Source organism: Aethina tumida, chromosome 4 (assembly GCF_024364675.1).
Source record: "Aethina tumida isolate Nest 87 chromosome 4, icAetTumi1.1, whole genome shotgun sequence".
NCBI classification, from domain to species: domain Eukaryota; kingdom Metazoa; phylum Arthropoda; class Insecta; order Coleoptera; family Nitidulidae; genus Aethina; species Aethina tumida.
Window position 1 is genome coordinate 1021847 of NC_065438.1, and position 20630 is coordinate 1042476.

Sequence of the window (20630 nt, forward strand, 5' to 3'; positions counted from 1 at the left end):
CGATATCATCATGGAGGATTTTTTTACTGAGCACAGAAGATGAGCCTGCCTCGTTAGCCTGCAACATATTCCACATTGAATCCATGTCAGATAGTTGGAAGATAAACGCCGCCGTTCAATGAGAGGCGTAATTTAATGCTAACATTGTGTAGGAAAATGTTAACATTTTAGAAATGTGTGTCATCTAATTTACTCTGGTGTTATGAATGAATGAATGAGGACTTCATTAGTTAGTTAGTTACTTAGAAGGTTCATCCCTTCAAGGACCTTCACTTTATGTCTTCAAGTTAATTGTTTAAATTATTGTTATCATTCGCCCACACAACAGGATATGCAATTCAAATTAACTGTAACATTATCCTGTTTCAAATAAACGAATTCGTGATTAAAATGGATACCCCGAAGGTTCAACCTTTTGCAGTGCAGCATTTCGATAAGATATATGGAACGATTTTATTTTATAGCAAATAATTCTCTGTTTGATTTGAAAATGCAATGGCAAAAAACGTATCCACCAAGGATGTGGAATTGCAAAAGTTTTATGATTAATCTGGAAACGTAGAACAAAGCAAATTAAATGCAATTAGGTTTCGACGTATTTGTTTTATCTAAAATAATTGTTCCTTTGTGGGTGGTGCGACCTCGGAAAAAAATATTAAATAGAAAAAATAAAAATAATATTCATTAATTTTATAAAAAAGTGTTGTTGCAAAGAATAAAAGCTGGAGACATGTCCATGGTAAATTGGTAAAGTGTCAAACATATACATTTATAATAATAATAGTAATTAGTGTCTAGATAAAATTCTGAGCAATAATTGTAGAGTATGTGTCTGTGCAAAATTGCAAGCGGCATTGTGCACAATTTCACGACCTATTTTCAGAACCGTATTTTTCATAATTTGCTTCACAGTTACAATAGAAATAAGCTAAACCAACAAAAATATTTTTTATCATAATTTTAATATGATGAAAATAATATTAATCTCTCTGAATATAAATAGTATGATTTCCAGTAAAAATAAATATAAATATTTAACTACATGATTAAATAAATTTCAGATTATAAATTGTGTATAAATTACAAATCTTAATTAACCAAATAAATTTATTTTTTAAATAATATATCAGTTATAAATATTTTTTTAATTTAGTTTAATACATAAGAATAATATTTTGATTCAAGGTTTTTTAAACAATAAAATATGAAAAATATTAAAATCTTTGATTACAAAATAAAAAAATCATAAAAACTTTAATTTTAACATGAGGACATCTCTTTCTCTTACAAAAATAATTCATTTAAAAGAAGAATATTTAAATAAAAATGAATAAAATCTAATTAAAATTAATAAAATCCACCCCTGCGTCTATTAACATTAGCAACAATGTCTGTCGAATGTTACCGGTAAAATCTAGAAGGGGGATAGATTTTTTCAAAATCCCCCCACGAAAATAAAAAAACCCATCATTCAGACCTTGAGACGAAGACAACGGTGAAGGAGTATTTGAGTTTCGGGTATAAATACATGGGAAAATGGGGAGGTACCCCCAGTGTGTTAGTTGGCTGGTCGTCTGGTGCATCTCGTTTTTGCGATTCCGTTCGATAATGGCGTACGTTTATGTAAGTTTTAAAGTGTTGGCTGGTTCTTCGGTTTGTTCGGTGGGGAATAATTCAATACCGCATTCAGAGTCTGATAAATGTGAATGGGTCACGTTGTATCAGAACCTATACCGTTTCAAACTAGTGGAATATGTATGATAGTGGTTGATTTGTGGCCATAAATTGGTATTTTTATTTTATTGTATAAATTCAATGGTTTTTTTTATAAAATAAAAATAATATATAGTTATGATACAAAAAATTGAGTTAGAAATAAAATATTTCATACTGGAATACCTAATGCATATGTAGAACATATATTATTATATTATTGATTGTATTAATTTATATTTTAAATAATTATTTATATTTCAGAATATATCTTTAATATTCAATAAATATTTTTTATAATTTTATTTTAAAATTTCAATTTTACTTGGTACATTATTCTAGTTATAAACTACTCTTTATAATTTCAAAATTTATTAATTAAAACCTAATTAAAATATTATAAATTGAATTTGGATTGAATCATTTTAATAATTCATGTTATATTAACCTATATTCTATTACAAAATCCGAATATAAACAGGACTGCGGATTTAAACCAAAATAATAACAATATTAAACTGCATAAAGGATAATTGAATTCCATATTTTAGTCGAGGCTAAATTTATTATTTTGCTGAATTATATGATCTGGACGATAAATTGAATTTGCATAATTAAACATTAATTAATACATTAAAAATATAATTAAAATGTTAATAGTTGAATGAAATGATTGAATAGCTATTTGCTAGAAATTATATTATAATAACACAATACTATATTGATAAAAAATGCTCTTCTTAGCAGGTCCTTAATGTATAATCATAAAAAATTCTTTTATAAGCATAATCAAATTTTCAATAGAATTAGTTCAAATGATTTACCCCAAAAATACCCTTTTCATTAAAAAATACTTGATAATACCCATATGGTACTTACTGAACCTCACTGTATAAAACTTTTTTAAATTTTATATGCTAAATACAATATTTAATCTATATTAATTACTTATATACCTATTTATATATCATATTTATTAATATTAAATAACTAAATAATTAAATAAACCTTCTAAATTTAGTATAATAGTTAATATTTAGTATAATAAAATTGTATCTATGAATAGTGAGTATGTGGTATACAACATCTCTATCATAATAAAAATTAATCTGCATGCAAAATCATTAATCTAAATTTATAAAACAGGTATTGCATTTAAAATAGTTGCATTACCAGCAAAACGACCATCCTCGTTACTCATTAATATCCATTCCCGTTTAATTTTTCTCCACTCATGCACCTATCACCATTATGAAGACTAATGTGGCCACTAACTCATTTTCACCTGCTAATACATACAAACAGCGCAATTTAATAAACTGTGTTAGCTTACTTAATAAGGAAACAACACGGCCGTACATGCGGCAAATGCAGAAGTCTGATTTTCAGCTGAAATCGTGATATATCAATGCGGACGAGTAGTCGTCACGTTCACGATTCGAGAAATAATGCAAATACCAACGTTGATTACGTTAATAACTGTTACATCCTTATTAAGACTGCGTTTTTCATTTGTCAAGTCAATGGGTTAAGCAATAGTAGCCAAGGTTTGACATAGGGTCAATGGGATCGTTTAATGGGGCTGGGGCAATTTTATGGTTTGTGCATATACAGTCAAGCTGGAAATGTTGATAACTCGTTCAAATTGTTAGGTAGAAGCATCAAAATACTTTTTAATATTAAAATTATAGTTTTTTATCAAACTTTTATATAATTTGTTAGGAAAGAATTATTACTTTGTATTAGTCGTAATATATTCTGAGGAATATGGAATTTAAATTTTATTTTTGATATTTTATAACTTTATTATTAAATTTTGATAAAGTTTCATCTATGTTTAAACATGTAATGTAATGTTATAAGCAAAGCACAGAGAGAGAATGCTTTAATGAATGTATTTCAAATATACGTGGCGCCATCTATTAACAACACGTCGAAGTAACAGAGAAAATAAAATCTGTTAATAATTATTTAATAATTATTATTATTTAACAAACAAATAAAAATAATATGACGAAACGTAGCAAGGAACTGATTACACGGGTAAAAAAGGTCCAGGTCTAGCTGTTTTGGTCAGGCTGTTGCAGAGTTCCCACTCCCAGGCGCGATCCCACTACTGCACGACGCGGAGACTTTTGGCTGCTGGGTTTCCCCCCTGGCCCGGTTCGCCTCTCCTTAGCCGACCTGGCCGCCCCGGACTCCTCCGGGGTGCCCATATCGACGCCCAGCTTAGTGCGGACACCCGGTCAACGTGGAACGCTCTACACCAGGACTCCCGACCTCAAACCATCCACTGAACCCGACCTCCCAGTAGCGAGATTACAGGAGACGCCACGCTCCCAGTCGACAGATTTTGTTCGGAACTTGATCACTTGTCACATAATGCATACTAAATCGTCAATTATTATACATATTTTTAATAATTAATTAATTTTAACTATTGAGTTGAAATTTATTAGTATCATATTCTTAGAAAACATTATTTTTCACATTAATTTAAAATATTAACATGTTACACCCTTAAACCAACATAATTTCCATGATATTTAAATTGAAAATAATAATCTAACATCAATAAATTAATTATATATGTAAATTAAACAATTCGTGTAATCTGGGTTGCATAAGTTAGAAATAGGCAAATAATTAATTTATTCCTTATTTACAGATCGTGGGTTTGGCGTTGCTCGTGGCAGGAGCCAAAGCCGGCATTGCAGGACTCGGCGTAGGTTTGGGACACGGTGGGGGCATCCCCTATGCGGTAGCAGCAGCTCCTGCTGTGGGCGTCCATGGTGGTGGCCACGGCGCTGCTGTCGACATTGATTATTATGTACGTAAATCTTATTAAATACTTATTTCAGGGCTAACGTGTAGGTTTAATAAATATTATAGGCACATCCGAGGTACTCCTACAACTATGGAGTGGCCGATGGGTTGACAGGCGACCACAAGACCCAGCACGAGGTGCGTGACGGCGACGTAGTCAAAGGTTCCTATTCGGTGGCGGAACCAGACGGCACCATCCGCACCGTCCACTACACCGCCGACGACCACAACGGCTTCAACGCTGTGGTCACCAGATCCGGACACGCAGTACACGCCGCCCCCGTCGCCGTGGCTGCCCCAGTTCTCGCCGGAGCTGCCGTCGGAGGACTAGGACACGCCGGTTTAGGTCACGGACATTACTAAGATGGATTAGGCCCACGGCACCTTACAATTAATTCTTCATTTATCATCTTCATCTGATATTGTAATTTGCTGGGCTTATTATACTTCTTGTATGACACTCCTGCATCACTTATGGTTCTGTCATGTTTTTTGCGCTTTTGTAATTTTAGTAAATTATTTATAAAACTTTGGAGTAATATTTGAAACTGCATTTCAAATGTTCTTCCGATTAATGGATGGCCAAGACACTGTAATATAAATATTATCATTTCAGTATTAAGTTTTCGAATGTAAGTGATCAATTTAACAATAAAATTGTTAAATTAATATGTTTGTTGTGTTTATTTAATTCCAGTATGCGTCCAGTCAAACAAAATGTCAGAAATTGTCTTCTAATGCATTTCGATTATATAAAACATTATGTAGTAGAACACACTAAATATTCCCCAACAAAACGTGCAACGTTTCATCGTAATCTTTTAAACTCTCTTTATTTCGTTGCATTGTTCGGCACGAAAAATGAAATTCACGCTCCCCGACTCTTAAATATTAAACGTAGACATTGTTACAGTCCCATTGTAATATTTTCACTGGACCCAAGGTCCGTTTCACAAGAGATAACCACCGCTGATTAGCGCCTCCTGAACAATACTGGTGCAATTCTGGTCCGTTCTTGCTGGTATACCATTGGATGGTTTCAAATGTGTGTATCTTGATTTACCTCTACGCAAATTGTAAACACATTGTAGAAGGATGGACTTATCTGACATCTACTTAATAAATTAAAAAAATGTTTTAGTATACATCTATTATTAATTTAATTATATATTATATAAAAATTTGATAATAAATACCATCAAATACAAATTTTAAACAAATTAATTCTAATTAATTAATTAATTAAGTGTTTAATGGTCCAATCTTAAGATACGCACGTGTTAAAAGACCCGAATAATTTTTGACTATTTCAAGACCTTCATCCTCTAAACTAATGTGTTTTCATATCTGTACGATCTGATGTGATTAAACGTAATTAGGAAACAATTGTTTTATTTAAATTTATCTAACCCGTAAAAATGATATTGCATTAATTTACATAACTAGGAAAGACTAATCTCGTATTTTTAACATACAAATTATACAAAATTAAAACATGATTACCAAATCTCCTAAATGGAATTAATGGATTCATTTAACCATTATTTTTCAAAGATTTTTATTTACTTAATAGTACTTTGTTCTTGGAAAGTGCCGAAAGCATCTGAAACATTCAATAAAAAGGTAAAATTGTATGAGCCCAATTGGAAAAGTCACAATTTAGATTATCTCTGAAGGAATTAGCTCTTAAATCTCTAGTAACCCACTTTCTGTAGTCTAGAGGGTTTAGAAGGAGATAAAAAGGAATTTGTGTGTTAGTTCAGAAGTCTAGATGAGATTTGGATGTACCACAATGGTCCTGAATACACACAAGAGTCTACAGAGTGGACCAACCAAGAAGATATTACCGTAGTTGAATATGATTATAACTTTCTTGACTTTCTTTGCTCCAACTTTGGTCCAAAAGAGTCACTTTTCAGAAGAAATAGAAATAAAGTATCAGACTTAGTTTTTTCAGACATATGGCTCTTCTCTAACAAGAAATAATAACTATCGTAAAGGGATAGTACCATATAATGGAGAAACATTGGAATAAGTTTCTTAGTTTCCTTTCTTCGAACTTATTGAACAATTGAGTAATTAACGTCATTTCAAAATCATCAAAAAATGCGATGAATAAACCAATAAAAATATCTTTAATGAAACTTTCATATGATTTGTTTTAGTAAGACATTAAAATCGTTTTATATGCAAACAAAACTGTTCTCACATTTCTAAACCTATTACAATGTTATGGCATTTCATATCGTCAAATTTACGACTTCTTGTTTGTTGAGTTCTTATAAGTTAATGGAGAAATGTGCTTTTTGACTTTTATTACTTGTTTAAGTTTGGCTGTCAAAAATTAAAACCTAATCACGATGATGAAATTAAATAGGTTTATAATTATTCAATTAGAGTCAATGTGGTTATAATCAATTGTTGTGTGTATAACAATTAAGTTATATTAGATGTGAACCTGTTATATGCGTGAGATGATCATAATAGGAATATATCCAGTTATATTGTTCTGATTTGAAATCATATTGTTTTCCACATGCCACTCCATTATCTCTTCTCCCAAGTTGCGTAACGATTGCGGTCAGACAATGAAACGTATTGGGAAAATTTGCCGCCCTGAATCACATAACTACGCATATATTAAATGAAATTGGTCACTTCAAGAAGGTTGTAATAAAAATGTTCATTTAATACAATAATACGAGATTTTGCAACTGCGTTTATTATTATGAGAGTTAAATGTTTGCATATCTCCTCAGATAATCTGTCGGACAAGACACGTATAAATTTACTATTTTATTCATTTTTTAAAAAAGTTACTACAACTGGTTTAAGATTAGAGAATGTCTTCCTGTACATTTTTCTCATTTAAATACAATAATGAGCACGATTACGCCACCGGTATAATAAATAAAACCGACCTTTAAAATTAAGTCATAATTAAGTCAAAAATTTATGAGCGTAATATTGTTTTAATATTTTCTTACACTTCAGTTAGTTATTTCCAAATATACGTGTAATTTATTGTTCTAAATAATTTATTCATTCCTCCGATTGTTTGTTTTATATAATAATCCATTTTGTTTTGTTCTTTTGCAATTAGCAGAAAATGAGCCTAATTAAGGCTTTATAATGCGACGCCTTGTTCAGGAACTGTGTTACGTATTTACGACTAATATAGAAAATAAGTGTACACATTTGTTAACGTCTAATAATAGCAATAAAGTGTGGCACATTTTTTAAATTAAAATAATTACATAAAAATATTGAACTTTACAACGCATCTGTCATTTCATAATACAAATGTGTGTAGAAAAGTAATTATTTTGTTAAAAATGGTCAAAATTAATCTATCCTTACAAAATATATTATTGAAAGTTTCAAACCATGAGAGTACATAGTTAATTAAATACAATTTTATTATAACTTTTCAGTTTTCAGGTTTGTATTATATAAATTTCCTGTTGAAATTAAAATTCATTATTAATTACAAATATTTAATCAAAATTTATTAATTTATTTAAAAATTTAAGTAATTAAAAACTGAAATTGTTTGCTTATGTCACTTTACTGTATATTTTTCTAAATTTAGCCATTAAAACTATCCTAAATATGTATAAAATAATATTATATCAAAATTTAAGATTTTAATTTCTAAATTATGGCATGTTTTTTGTTTTAAAAACAACTTTTTCTCTGTTGTAACACAATTTGAAATTTTCAATTAACCTTGTCCGACAATTCGTCCATTAAGAGAAAAAATCCCCAATCAATTAAAAAACAATAACCGCCAATTACAATTATTAGAATGAACGAAACCAGACTGCGTACAACCATTTGGCAACATTATTGTCGGGTTGTGAAAATCCATGGCAAAAAAAAAAAAAAAATACAGAGGCACCTTGCTGAAGGTAAAAAGGAAACATTTCTGAAATCTTTCCCATCGTACGCCGTTCGTACGATGTCACTGAAGTGGTGCGACCTTCTTGCGGCGTTCGCGGGTTGCGGCATTCTTCTTTGGGCACGAAAAAATAGTGGGGGAGGGGCACAATGTGCACCGCGAAACGGGTGTCTCATATAAATACAAAGTAGGCTAGGAGCATACGATTAGTCGGTGGTTAACTTTTATACCATTTTTTTTTTGTTTCGTTAGAAGTTCACAATGGGTTATATGAAGGTAATTAAAGAGAACAGTGCTATTGTGTGTGGATGTGTATCTGTGTTTTAAGTGCGTTTGAAGTTTGGAAATTGGATTGTGTAGTGTGAATATGCAGTCTATATTTTTTTAAATATGTTTCAAAATAATTTCTGAGTTATAATACTAAATTACACTTAAAAAATAATTTAAATTTTGAAAATTATTAATTATTATTATTAAAATTAATATTTTATTATTATTATGGAATTGCTTAATTTTATAATTATTTGTTAATTATTATAAGAGAACTATAACAGTTTATAAATAATTAGTTTAATTAATAAAAAATATTTTAAAATAGTTAAAAAATTATTTAAATTTATTAATGGATATTATTTAAATATGATTATTTAATTAATAATATTTCAAACAATTATTTTTCTTGGAATTAATAATTTAAAATTATTTAGGAAATTATTTTAAGGCAACTTTTATAAATAGCTTTTTACAAATTATTTATTTGAAAAAAAATCAATAATAAAATTAATTTTCACATATTATTTTAATAATAAACAATAAATAAATCATAACAAAAATTATGACATGAAATATATTATAAGGTAATTAATAATTTTAATAATAATTCATAATATTTTATGAATCAATTTAAAAAAAAACTGTAAAATTATTACAAAAATTATATAAATTTATGAATTATGCATATATAATAATATAAATATATTTATTTAATTGATAATATTTCAGATATTTCACTTTTTTGAATTATTTATTATTTCTAAGTAGCTATTTACATAATTTTTTATCAATTATTAAGAAATAAGTCTATTAATTTAATTGATAAAGATTCTAAATATATATTTTTTTTCTAATATTTAGACATTTTATTGATTAGAATTTTCTTAAAAAATATAGAAAACATCATTTATTATTAAAAAATATCCCTCAATTTTGAATTTTAATTAACAAATATTATAAATTTAATAAATTAGAAAATTCAAAAATTTGAAATAATTATTCACATAACCATATTTTTGTCCAGTACTATATTTATAAATATAGTACTGCACAAATAATAAAAATAATTATTTAAATAAAAAAATCATAGAAAATACAACAAAATATTAAATTATATATTATTTTATAAATCTAATTATAAATAAATTTTTACTTAATAAATTTTTGGTACAAAATTTCCTTATTATGTAAAAAATATTGTTGAATTGTTCCCTTTGTTTTGTATAAATGTAATTTTTAGCAACAAATAATAGACATTTTAAGAACGATTCAATTTTACAGGCAATTAAGCAAACAAAATTGTTACTTTTACTCTTTATCCTCCCATCAACTAAAGGATGTACTCAGAATTTGAACAATTATATTGTCTAAAATCGCAGAATAATTATTCAGATTTCTATTTAAACAGTGTTAATTGTTTTGATATTTGATGTTATCGTAACTAACCTATATTAATATTACAAAAATGGAAGTAATAATTACAGGAAGAATAATTGCTTCAAGGTTCAGACGACTTACTGAGTAAATCAAGGTTTATTGATGGGCAATTATCACCTTTATCATCAATTTATTTATATCCGTTCAATTAATTATATTAATAATGTGTTTTATGTTATTCAGTTAAAGTGTTTATGGTAGATAAATAGATATCTATTAAAATAATATTAATGATTTCCTAAATACATATTAGTTAAGTTTGTTTTAACTTTCCAAAAGGTGGAAGGTCTTTACGTTACATCCATAAATCATATAAAGGCCCAATTTTTCAAATCACTTTCTCAAAAATTACCATTTTAGTACCAGAACACCATATGGCATACGCGGAATTGTCCAACAATTTCTCAAACTAAGATCTAGCAAACAGAAAATCAGTAATTACAAACAATTGTGCAAGTATCACACCCAATTTTGACATAAACGCCATGTGGAACGCCAAAGTAAATGTCGTTTATTGATATTTAAGTTATCTAATATAATTGTTTATGCTTGAAGCTTCTCATCACGGTCTTCGCCGTATTCGCCCCCAGCTCCTGGGCGGGAATTATTGGAGGAGGACATTCTGTTGGGTATGCTCCACACGCAGTTGATTACTACGTAAGTACCACAGAAATATTAACGGTACTTGTATAATTTGAATATTGTGGTACTTGACAGTCCCACCCCAAATACGCCTTCAAGTACGGCGTGTCGGACCCTCACACCGGCGACCACAAGTCCCAAACGGAGAGTCGTGACGGTGATGTAGTCAAGGGTCAGTACTCCCTGGTGGAGCCCGACGGTTCCGTGCGTACCGTCGACTACACCGCCGACCCGGTGAACGGCTTCAACGCCGTCGTCTCCAAAAGTGCGCCATCTGTCCACGCCGCACCGGCACCTGTGCTGAAGGTGGCACCTGCGCCCATCTACAAGGAGGTGGTGCAGCCGATCTACAAGCAGGTCGTGCCGATTCAGAAGCAGATCATCGCCGAGCCAGTCGTGAAGTACACCAATGTGATAGGTAATGTTGGGGTATTCTGGGTTGCCTAGTATAGGCAAGTTTTGAGTGTCTTTAGTAGATGGCACGAATAATCCTGCTAATGAAGTTGGTGGTTGTACAGTTTGGTGTATACATGGAGAACAAATCTGAGTACTGCCATTAGTTGGTAGTACTGGAAACTTCTGAATATCTTTGATAGATGGCGTGGGTAACTCTACTATTAACTAGCAATAAAGTAGTTGTTGTAAGTTCATATCCTTGTTGATAGAGGGCCTGTGTGATAACAAATTATTAATTTCCATTTATTCAAATTGTTTCTGTTCTTCTAATATTAATGCTATAAGAAAAATTTACAAATTATTAACAAAATGTTGCAGTCACTAATTAAAAATAATCTCAGACATTTAAGTGTAAAATATACCCAATTATAAATAAGTAAATATAAAACAATTAATTAAAACTTATTTTTTTATTAATTTCCATCATTTTCAATAAAATATTTCAATCTCCTGCTAATTATTTATTAATTTATTGATCTGTTTCATAAAAAACATTTTTAATTGCACTGCAGGATCACTAATATGCTGAAGGTTTTTTTCTCATTTCAATTCGGTAAAAGTAACACTTCTTCTCGACATTCTCACGACTTCAGGCTGAACACCGAATACGTGAATCATGATTTTATAATTAATATGTAATTTCAGTGTTTTAAATTTATTAGCTCTTTTCTGACAGCGAAAAAACAATTATATTTAAAGACTTTTGGGACCAACGCGTAATCCGATAGTAAATAAGTGTATTATATAATCCTGCATGCAACACATCTGATTTTGAGATACGTAGCGAAGCTTTATAATATTAATTATATACGTGCAGACTATAATCAAAGCACCATTATTTTTATATATAATAATTCAAACAGAACCGCCGTGGCAGACGTAACACCATTAAGTTATAAATTAATGTCAATAAATACCAACCGTTCGAAATAATTGATTTTAACGCTCCAATTTATCAAAATAAAAAACTCGTTTGTGCATTCAAATCTTCCCATATAAAAATCCGAATACTTCCTCATTAACTAATTAATCAAAAAAAATATTTAATCTTCAGCGTTTAGAGTCGAATATTTAATAGAAAGTCATCAGTTTAAATTCTGCACGAGTTGCGGCACATTTTCAATTTTTTACAATCACATTTTCTATGAACAAATCTTTTCCCCCCGATTTAGCAATAATATTTTATCCGGCAAAGCGTAATTACAATGCCGCGTTCTCGGTCACGTTTAGTTTGATGGATGTAGGAGGACTTCAGATTGAGATATGTCTTCGAGACGTCCGCTTCGGGTCGTATCCAGTTACCGTTTTTGATTTTGTAATCTAACACTTTCTTACCTATTACTTTTCAGCCACATGGTTTTATTTTAATTATAAAACGCCTTGAATGAATGATTAAATGTTCTGTACTTCCAAATATCCCTTTAAAACTGTAAAATTTCTAATTGTTTATTACTGACTCATATAAATACCCAGAAGTTATTAAAACAAACAAGCTGTTATTTGATCAAGTTGCGGTTTAGGTAGTTGTCAAACAATAAGTTGTTTTATGTGTAACATTTAGATCAAAATCTAATGTCAAAATTGAAACTAAATAAGTAGTCTAATCCTTTAAATATCAAGGTCCGAAAAGTAAATAATCCTGTTTGGAATTATTTTAATGAACTGATATAATGCACCATAATTAACAAAAGATAATGGATCTAATAAATTATTAGATTTTAATGTGTACCCATAATTTAAAGTAAATAGAAATTTTAAATGGAATAAAACATTCAATATATTTTTATGAACTAAAATTATACTTAATAATATACATTTTTTATGTGTATTTGTAGGTGAATTTAATAAAAATCAATAGTGTGTATTTCATGTGAACAAATCTATTAAAATAGATAGGAAAAATACTATATTTTTCCATATTTTTTAACTTTGAAGAAATCTTAATTAATAAAACAATTAATAATTTTTATTTTTATATTAAATGAGAATTAAATATATATTTTTATATTATTATTATTAAAATTTATTGTATTCTTTTTCTAAATTTTAATTTTAATTTTTTTTAATTAAAATTAAAATTTATTAAGTTTATTTCCTATTTCTTTTATTTTAAATAATATTCCAAATTAATTAAATAATAAACTGTTTTACTTTAATACTTTAATTATATTCCAGAATTAATCACTTCTTAAAATTTAATTTTATATATTCAATTCTTTTATAAATTTTATTATTATTATAATTGCTCGTAAATTGTCAATACCTTCTAAATTATGAAATTAATATAATTTTATATGTTTTTGGACTGATTTTAATCGAAATGTTAAGTTAATGACATAATTAGATCCTTAAACTTTAAATATTAATATTTTTAATAATAACATTTATATAATTTCGAATGTTTTTACTTGATTTTTTTATTACTTTGCAATTATAACATATCTATGCGTTCTATAAAATATTAATTTAATATTATGACATTATAAATTTGAAAATTGACATTTCGAACGCCAATAAATAATTCAGCTTTAACTCCCATAATTATAATTCAGTTAATTGACGATAAAACGGTAATTATAATCGAATTTCGTAAATCAAATTTAAAATTCCAATACAGTTTTTGGACGTGCATAAAATTATCGATTCGAATGCATTTAAATAGTCCTTGTGTTGACATTTAGTTATGTGTACCCGGATTTCATATTGAAAAACAGGATTTACATTTTGAAATAATTTCTTCTATGCCATAAAACCGCAAGTAAGAGCTTTTAACTTAGGTGGTAATTAATAATTGCTACACACAGCCATTAAAACCCATAAATAAATGAATATATTATGTTGGTTGTAACAGTCACTGTAATAAATTATTATTATTATTATCAAGTAAGGTAAAAAATTAAGGGTGATACAGGTCTTAATGTGGAGAACTAACAGGATGTGAAGGATAAGCTAAATGAGACCTGTTTAAAGGCCATTTGTATACAAACTATTTACCACACGTATGTAATTATAAATAGAAATGGCAACTGAGATGATATCTAAAATGTATGAAAGGGATAATTAGAGTTTCGTCGATTGTTTCAGATAATATTTTATAATAAATAAGCTAAAAATACAACGAATAGATCGGGTAAGATAAGAAGTGAAATTCCAATTATGGTAAACGTTTAACGAAGAACATTTTGTATAATAATGTAAAAGGAAGCAGAAAATGCATAAACGGCTTATTAAACCAAATTAGTCTTGTAATTCAGATACAAAACTGTTCCATTATTACGCCGAAAGTGAAATTATCATTTAAATTTTAAACAGGCGATTTAAAATATTACGGCATGGAACACAGAAACAATTTCTTCGTTCCTTCATTAATTTGTAATTTGTAAAGTTATATTAAAACTTGTGCAAACTGCACATAAATATTCATATGGTGTAACGGTTTGGTGCATTGGTGGTAGAAACAATGGGCAATTGTTGTTGCGATTTTGGTTTTGTACTTGATCTGAATTCGGCGTAAAAATTTGGCGTTTCCTTTCTAACGTAATTAAATTAAAAGCGTCATAAAGTGGATAGTATTTGGTCTAAATGACCTTTCTACGTGATATTCGTGCCTCCAAAGTGCTAATCAAATTAGAATTTCGAAATTTTCTAGATCACTTTCAAAACGAAAGGTAAATCTTTTTGATATATCATACTTATTACAAAATAGCTATCCTATTAGTTGACTAAACTTTATACGTAATTATTATCTCTGATCTTTAAAATATCATCATCATATACAGTTTGAGGACTTTAAATATTATAATTTATGATAATTGGCAAATTGCCGTATCGACCAAAGCCAAGATAAGACAATGAATTGCAAACTATACATCTAATACGTCGTTTTAGATGGCAGATAAATCTCTATATGGACTAAAACAATGACACGCAAAACAAACGGGCTGTGCGTGTGAAATTCACAGCGAAATTGTCAAATACATGTGTTAATTATTATGTAACTTTTCAGGCTACGACAAAGGTGCTTATTATGGCGATTACGACGCCGGCTACGGTTCCCAAGACGCCTACGATTTGGACGGATATTATGACGTTCATGGACATTACTGATCAACAGTTCAAAGCTACCTCTAAGCCAAATATTAGTTGTTAAGGCAATTTCAATCAGTTTTTTTTGTATAATAGTATTTATACCTTTTAAATGTTAATGTTTTGACATTTCAGTACATTTTGTTGCATGTCAGTATAATTTTTATTATTGTAAGGTTTGATTGTTGTACAAGTTATCTTAAAAATGCCAGTAAATATTTTATAGTGGAGGCCGTTGTGTTTTTAATTCCTTCATACTGTTTATTTCATAAATATATAATTTATTTGAAAAATTCAACCTCAGGAATCTAAGGAATCTGAAGAATAAGGGAAATATAATAATCTGAAAAATCTGAATCTATATAATCTGAAGAATCTGAGGAATCTATAGAGTCTGAAGAAATTGTAGTCTGATGAATCTGAAGGATTTGAACAATCTGAATAATTTGAAGAATCTGAGGAATCTGAAGAATCTAAAAAATCTGAGGAATCTGAAGAATCTAAAGAATCTGAAGAATCTGAAGAATCTGAAGAATCTGAAGAATCTGAAGAATCTAAAGAATCTGAAGAATCTGAAGAATCCTCTAAATTTGAAGAATCTGAAGAATTTAAAAAAATTAAAGATTCTAAAAACTAAAATAATTCAAATGAATCTAAAAAAAATAATTATTATTACCAACTAGAATATTATTATTTTCAATGGAAATGTTTTCTTAATTGAATATTTTTCTTAAATTAAATAAATACCATTTTGTACAAAATGTAGATTAATGATTTAGAAAAAATATGTTAAATAAAATAACAAAATCAATAATTATTTAATATTTGGTAATAAAAAATTAAAATATTTATTCATGAAAGGATAAAATTGTTTTTATCAATAAGATAAGATCTAAGATCTTAATTAATTATTAAATTAAATTATGTCACTCTGCGTAAAATAAAAATAAATTAATCTTACTATGAAGTTATTAAATTAAGACACTAACATGGCTTGATTAATTGTAATGACGAATAAAAAATGTGTCAAAAATTTAGCCCATTAAAATGAATTAATAAAAGTTTTAACCAGGTTCTGTGAAATTAAAATTTATTAAGATTTTGTTTGACAATAATTGTATAATGGTTTTTTACTTGTTATTTTGTAAAGATGTTTATTCATTTTTTATAAATCTCTAGGTTAATTGAATAATAATTTATCTGGTTATGGCGTCTAAAATTCGGTTAACCTACTAAATATTTTATTGGCTCAACCTTTTTTTTTACATGTAAATATTAATATTAATATTTTTCATGGAAATTTTTAATTAATTTAAAGCTTGTAATTAAAATATGCCGCCTAAAGTGCCTTATCACAAAAGCATCTACCATGGTGCGTGTAATCTCATTAATCCTTTGACACGGAGCTTTACGTTAATACTATTGGCAAAGTGTCGGTCCATTTACTTCTTGTTTCAAATGATATTCGGCCTCAAAATTAATTAAAAATTACAAGTAGATAATCTTGTTTAATTAAGGTGATAACATCGAAACATGTGTGACCGTGTTATTAAATTTTAAACATTCTCCCCCTTTTTTGAAAGTAGGAAATCATATAGCATTGACTGCGAAAAATTCTAAAATACCATAAAAATTACACATATAATTTATATTAATTATTATTTTATATACAAAGGGATAATCGTAGATAAACACTAATAAAAATTATAAGAACCATTCGTTCGTGCAAATTAAAATTAGTTTTAATTAACGCCTTATACAACCATAGTTAGTAATAATAAAGCTTTTTAGTAGAGGTGCGCCCTTTTTTCCACATAACCTGAAAGATATCCAACATCTAGGATGTGAAGTCAATCAATCGCAATGCGTATTTTTCCAATTCGTGCGTTACTTAAATACCAGTTCGGGCGAGCGCATTTAAATTTATCGGGACGGAACGCACGCCGTTTTTGCATATGCTGTTTGACTTTTAACAAGGGCGAAAACTTAAAAATATAATTAAATATTGTGCAACGATTCTTGCACCTAATTAACTTGAAATTATACGCGAGTGTGCGATGCTTGTTAACTTCTTTCAGACGCTTGTCATTGTGCTGTTGTGAAGTTGACGTGTTAATAAAAGCTGGATTTCGAGCAATTACTACATTAGCGTGTCGAGATGTGGATTTCAATGCGGACGCTGTTTATTAAGTCTTGTTAAAAAATGTTAACGAGGTTCTTGTTTATAATATCTACATGATATAACGCAAAGGAATGAGTATACATTTGTTGAAAGAGTATTTCAGATTCTCAGAGTCATAACTGAGGAGTACAAAGTAATATTTCAACATTTAAATAGTATAAATAATCTGAAGATTCTGGAGAATCTGAAAAACCTGTAGAATCAAAAATATTTGAAGGATTTGAAGAATCTGAACATCTGAACATATCTGAAATATCTGAAATATCTGAAACATCTGAAACATCTGAAGTATCTGAAGTATCTGAAATATCTGAAGTATCTGAAATATCTGAAATATCTGAAATATCTGAAATGTCTGAAATATCTGAAATATCTGAAATGTCTGAATATCTGAAATATCTGAAATATCTGAAATATGTGAAATATCTGAAATATCTGAAACATCTGAAACATCTGAAATATGTGAAATATCTGAAACATTTGAAATATCTGAAACATCTGAAATATCTGAAATATTTGAAATATCTAAAACATCTGAAATATGTGAAATATGTGAAATATGTGAAATATCTGAAATATCTGAAATATCTGAAATATCTGAAATATCTGACACATTAGAAACATTTGAAACATCTGAAATATCTGAAATATCTGAATATCTGAAATATCTGAAATATCTGACACATTAGAAACATTTGAAACATCTGAAATATCTGAAATATCTGAAATATCTGAATATCTGAAATATCTGAAATATCTGAAATATCTGAAATATTTGAAATATCTGAAACATCTGAAACATCTGAAGTATCTGAAGTATCTGAAATATCTGAAACATCTGAAACATCTGAAACATCTGAAACATCTGAAACATCTGAAGTATCTGAAGTGTCTGAAATATCTGAAATATCTGAAATATCTGAAATATCTGACACATTAGAAACATTTGAAACATCTGCAATATCTGAAATATCTGAAATATCTGAAATATCTGAATATCTGAAATATCTGAAATATCTGAAACATCTGAAACATCTGAAATATCTGAAATATCTGAAATATCTGAAATATCTGAAATATCTGAAATATCTGAAATATCTGAAATATCTGAAATATCTGAAATATCTGAAATATTTGAAATATCTGAAACATCTGAAACATCTGAAGTATCTGAAGTATCTGAAATATCTGAAATATCTGAAATATCTGAAACATCTGAAACATCTGAAACATCTGAAACATCTGAAGTATCTGAAGTATCTGAAATATCTGAAATATCTGAAATATCTGAAATATTTGAAATATCTGAAACATTTGAAACATCTGAAATATCTGAACTATGTGAAATATCTGAAATATCTTAAATATGTGAAATATCTGAAATATCTGAAATATGTGAAATATCTGAAATACCTGAAATATCTGAAATATCAGAAATATCAGGAATATCAGAAATATCTGAAATATCTGAAATATCTGACACATTAGAAACATTTGAAACATCTGCAATATCTGAAATATCTGAAATATCTGAAATATCTGAATATCTGAAATATCTGAAATATCTGAAATATCTGAAATATCTGAAATATTTGAAATATCTGAAACATCTGAAACATCTGAAATATCTGAAATATCTGAAATATCTGAAATATCTGAAATATCTGAAATATTTGAAATATCTGAAATATCTTAAATATCTGAAATATCTGAAATATCTGAGATATCTGAAATAAATATCTGAAAAACTGGAAAACTGAAAAATTGAAAAATCTGAAATATTTGAATAATCTAAAGTGTCTGTCAAATCTAAAGGATCTGAAGAGTTGAAAAAATCTGAAGAGTGAAAAGTCTGAAAAATCTAAGACGTTAAACAATTGGGAGAAAACAAAAAAATAAAAGAATTTTAGGAGAGACAAAGATTGAATAATTATGATAATCTAAAACAAATTAGTAAACCAACAAAAACTTAAGTGTTTAAGATTTAATAAATTAAATAAATAGCTGAAAATCTGACTAATGCAAACAAAATTATAATTCCCACGGATCTACCTTATCTAAGAAATCAATAAAATTTGAATAATTGGGCAATCTACTGCAACTTTATATTAAATGATTATTTTCTTTCAAATTCCTGACGTGCAATAAAAGCAGTCCTTGAACTACGATTCGTTAAGGTATTTAATTATTCATGGCACACAAAAATTTTCTCTTTCCCATGGCTGCCATCTCGAGATCATCGCAAAAACATATTCAAATTAATCCCTGTGAGGCATACGCTGAACAAACAACGAATCCATTCGGAAACAATTAGGCGTAAATTTAATCAGTCATCGGCCGTTTCAAAATTGAACGTGATTCCGTTTTTTATCGATTCCGTTACATCACCGGGCGAGGAAAGTGAAGATGATCGCTGGAAGCGCCTGCCGTAACATTTAAAAGTCATATGCAGTACGTGAACTATTAGATTTATGTGTAATTTGGCCGCATGCGATAAATGTATAATATTTATGGCTTGTTCACCTGACTCTGGTGCAAAAACAATTCGAAACGAAAACGTAAATTGCCGGGAACTGCTTGATTGTTTTACAATTAGATTAGAATTGCCGTTCTGGGCAACATCACACCTTCACAATTTACGGCTTCTCCAAGGATGGAGTTTTTGTTTATATTTCGCTACGTAATGTACATTTTTTTATGTTGTTGCAAAATTACTTCTTGAAGCAAATGACACACGTATATCTTAGGAATGATTTATGGGAAGCGATTTAATCTCGCCGTTTTGTTTTCAATAATATTTAAGAAGCGTTTCTTTCAATTCCACAAAACGGTTGAGCAAATTTATTTAAATTTCAACTCAAACGTCCCGTTGATGCTATTGTAATGTCAATATGTAAAATAGATGTTGAAGATTATAATTCTTTCGAAAGGAAATTGGGTTACCGTTTAAGAAAAGGTCATTTCTTACTTGGGAAATAATTTATTATTTACTGGCTAGTTAATTAACAATTGTTAACAAACACGCCGAAAACGATTTATTATTACATGGTCCAATAAATGTTTTATTATTAATTTACTAATCCCATTATAATAATTTAGAAAAAATAACTGGAT

At 28.6% G+C, this 20630-nt stretch overlaps 2 protein-coding genes across 2 annotated transcripts; both read left to right on the forward strand.

Annotated features, from left to right (window-relative positions):
- The first annotated feature begins 1592 nt into the window (after window positions 1-1592).
- On the forward strand, window positions 1593-5199 carry LOC109601757 (cuticle protein 7). The gene is made up of 3 exons (XM_020018028.2): window positions 1593-1623; window positions 4382-4543; window positions 4606-5199. Exons 1-3 carry the CDS (start codon window positions 1609-1611, stop codon window positions 4900-4902), a joined length of 474 nt encoding a protein of 157 aa, XP_019873587.2. The 5' UTR covers window positions 1593-1608; the 3' UTR covers window positions 4903-5199.
- A 3457-nt stretch (window positions 5200-8656) lies between these two features.
- LOC109601763 (cuticle protein 7) lies at window positions 8657-15564 on the forward strand. The gene is made up of 4 exons (XM_020018040.2): window positions 8657-8716; window positions 10706-10807; window positions 10868-11210; window positions 15255-15564. The coding sequence occupies exons 1-4, from the start codon at window positions 8702-8704 to the stop codon at window positions 15353-15355; spliced, it is 561 nt and encodes a 186-aa protein (XP_019873599.1). The 5' UTR covers window positions 8657-8701; the 3' UTR covers window positions 15356-15564.
- Window positions 15565-20630: the final 5066 nt, after the last annotated feature.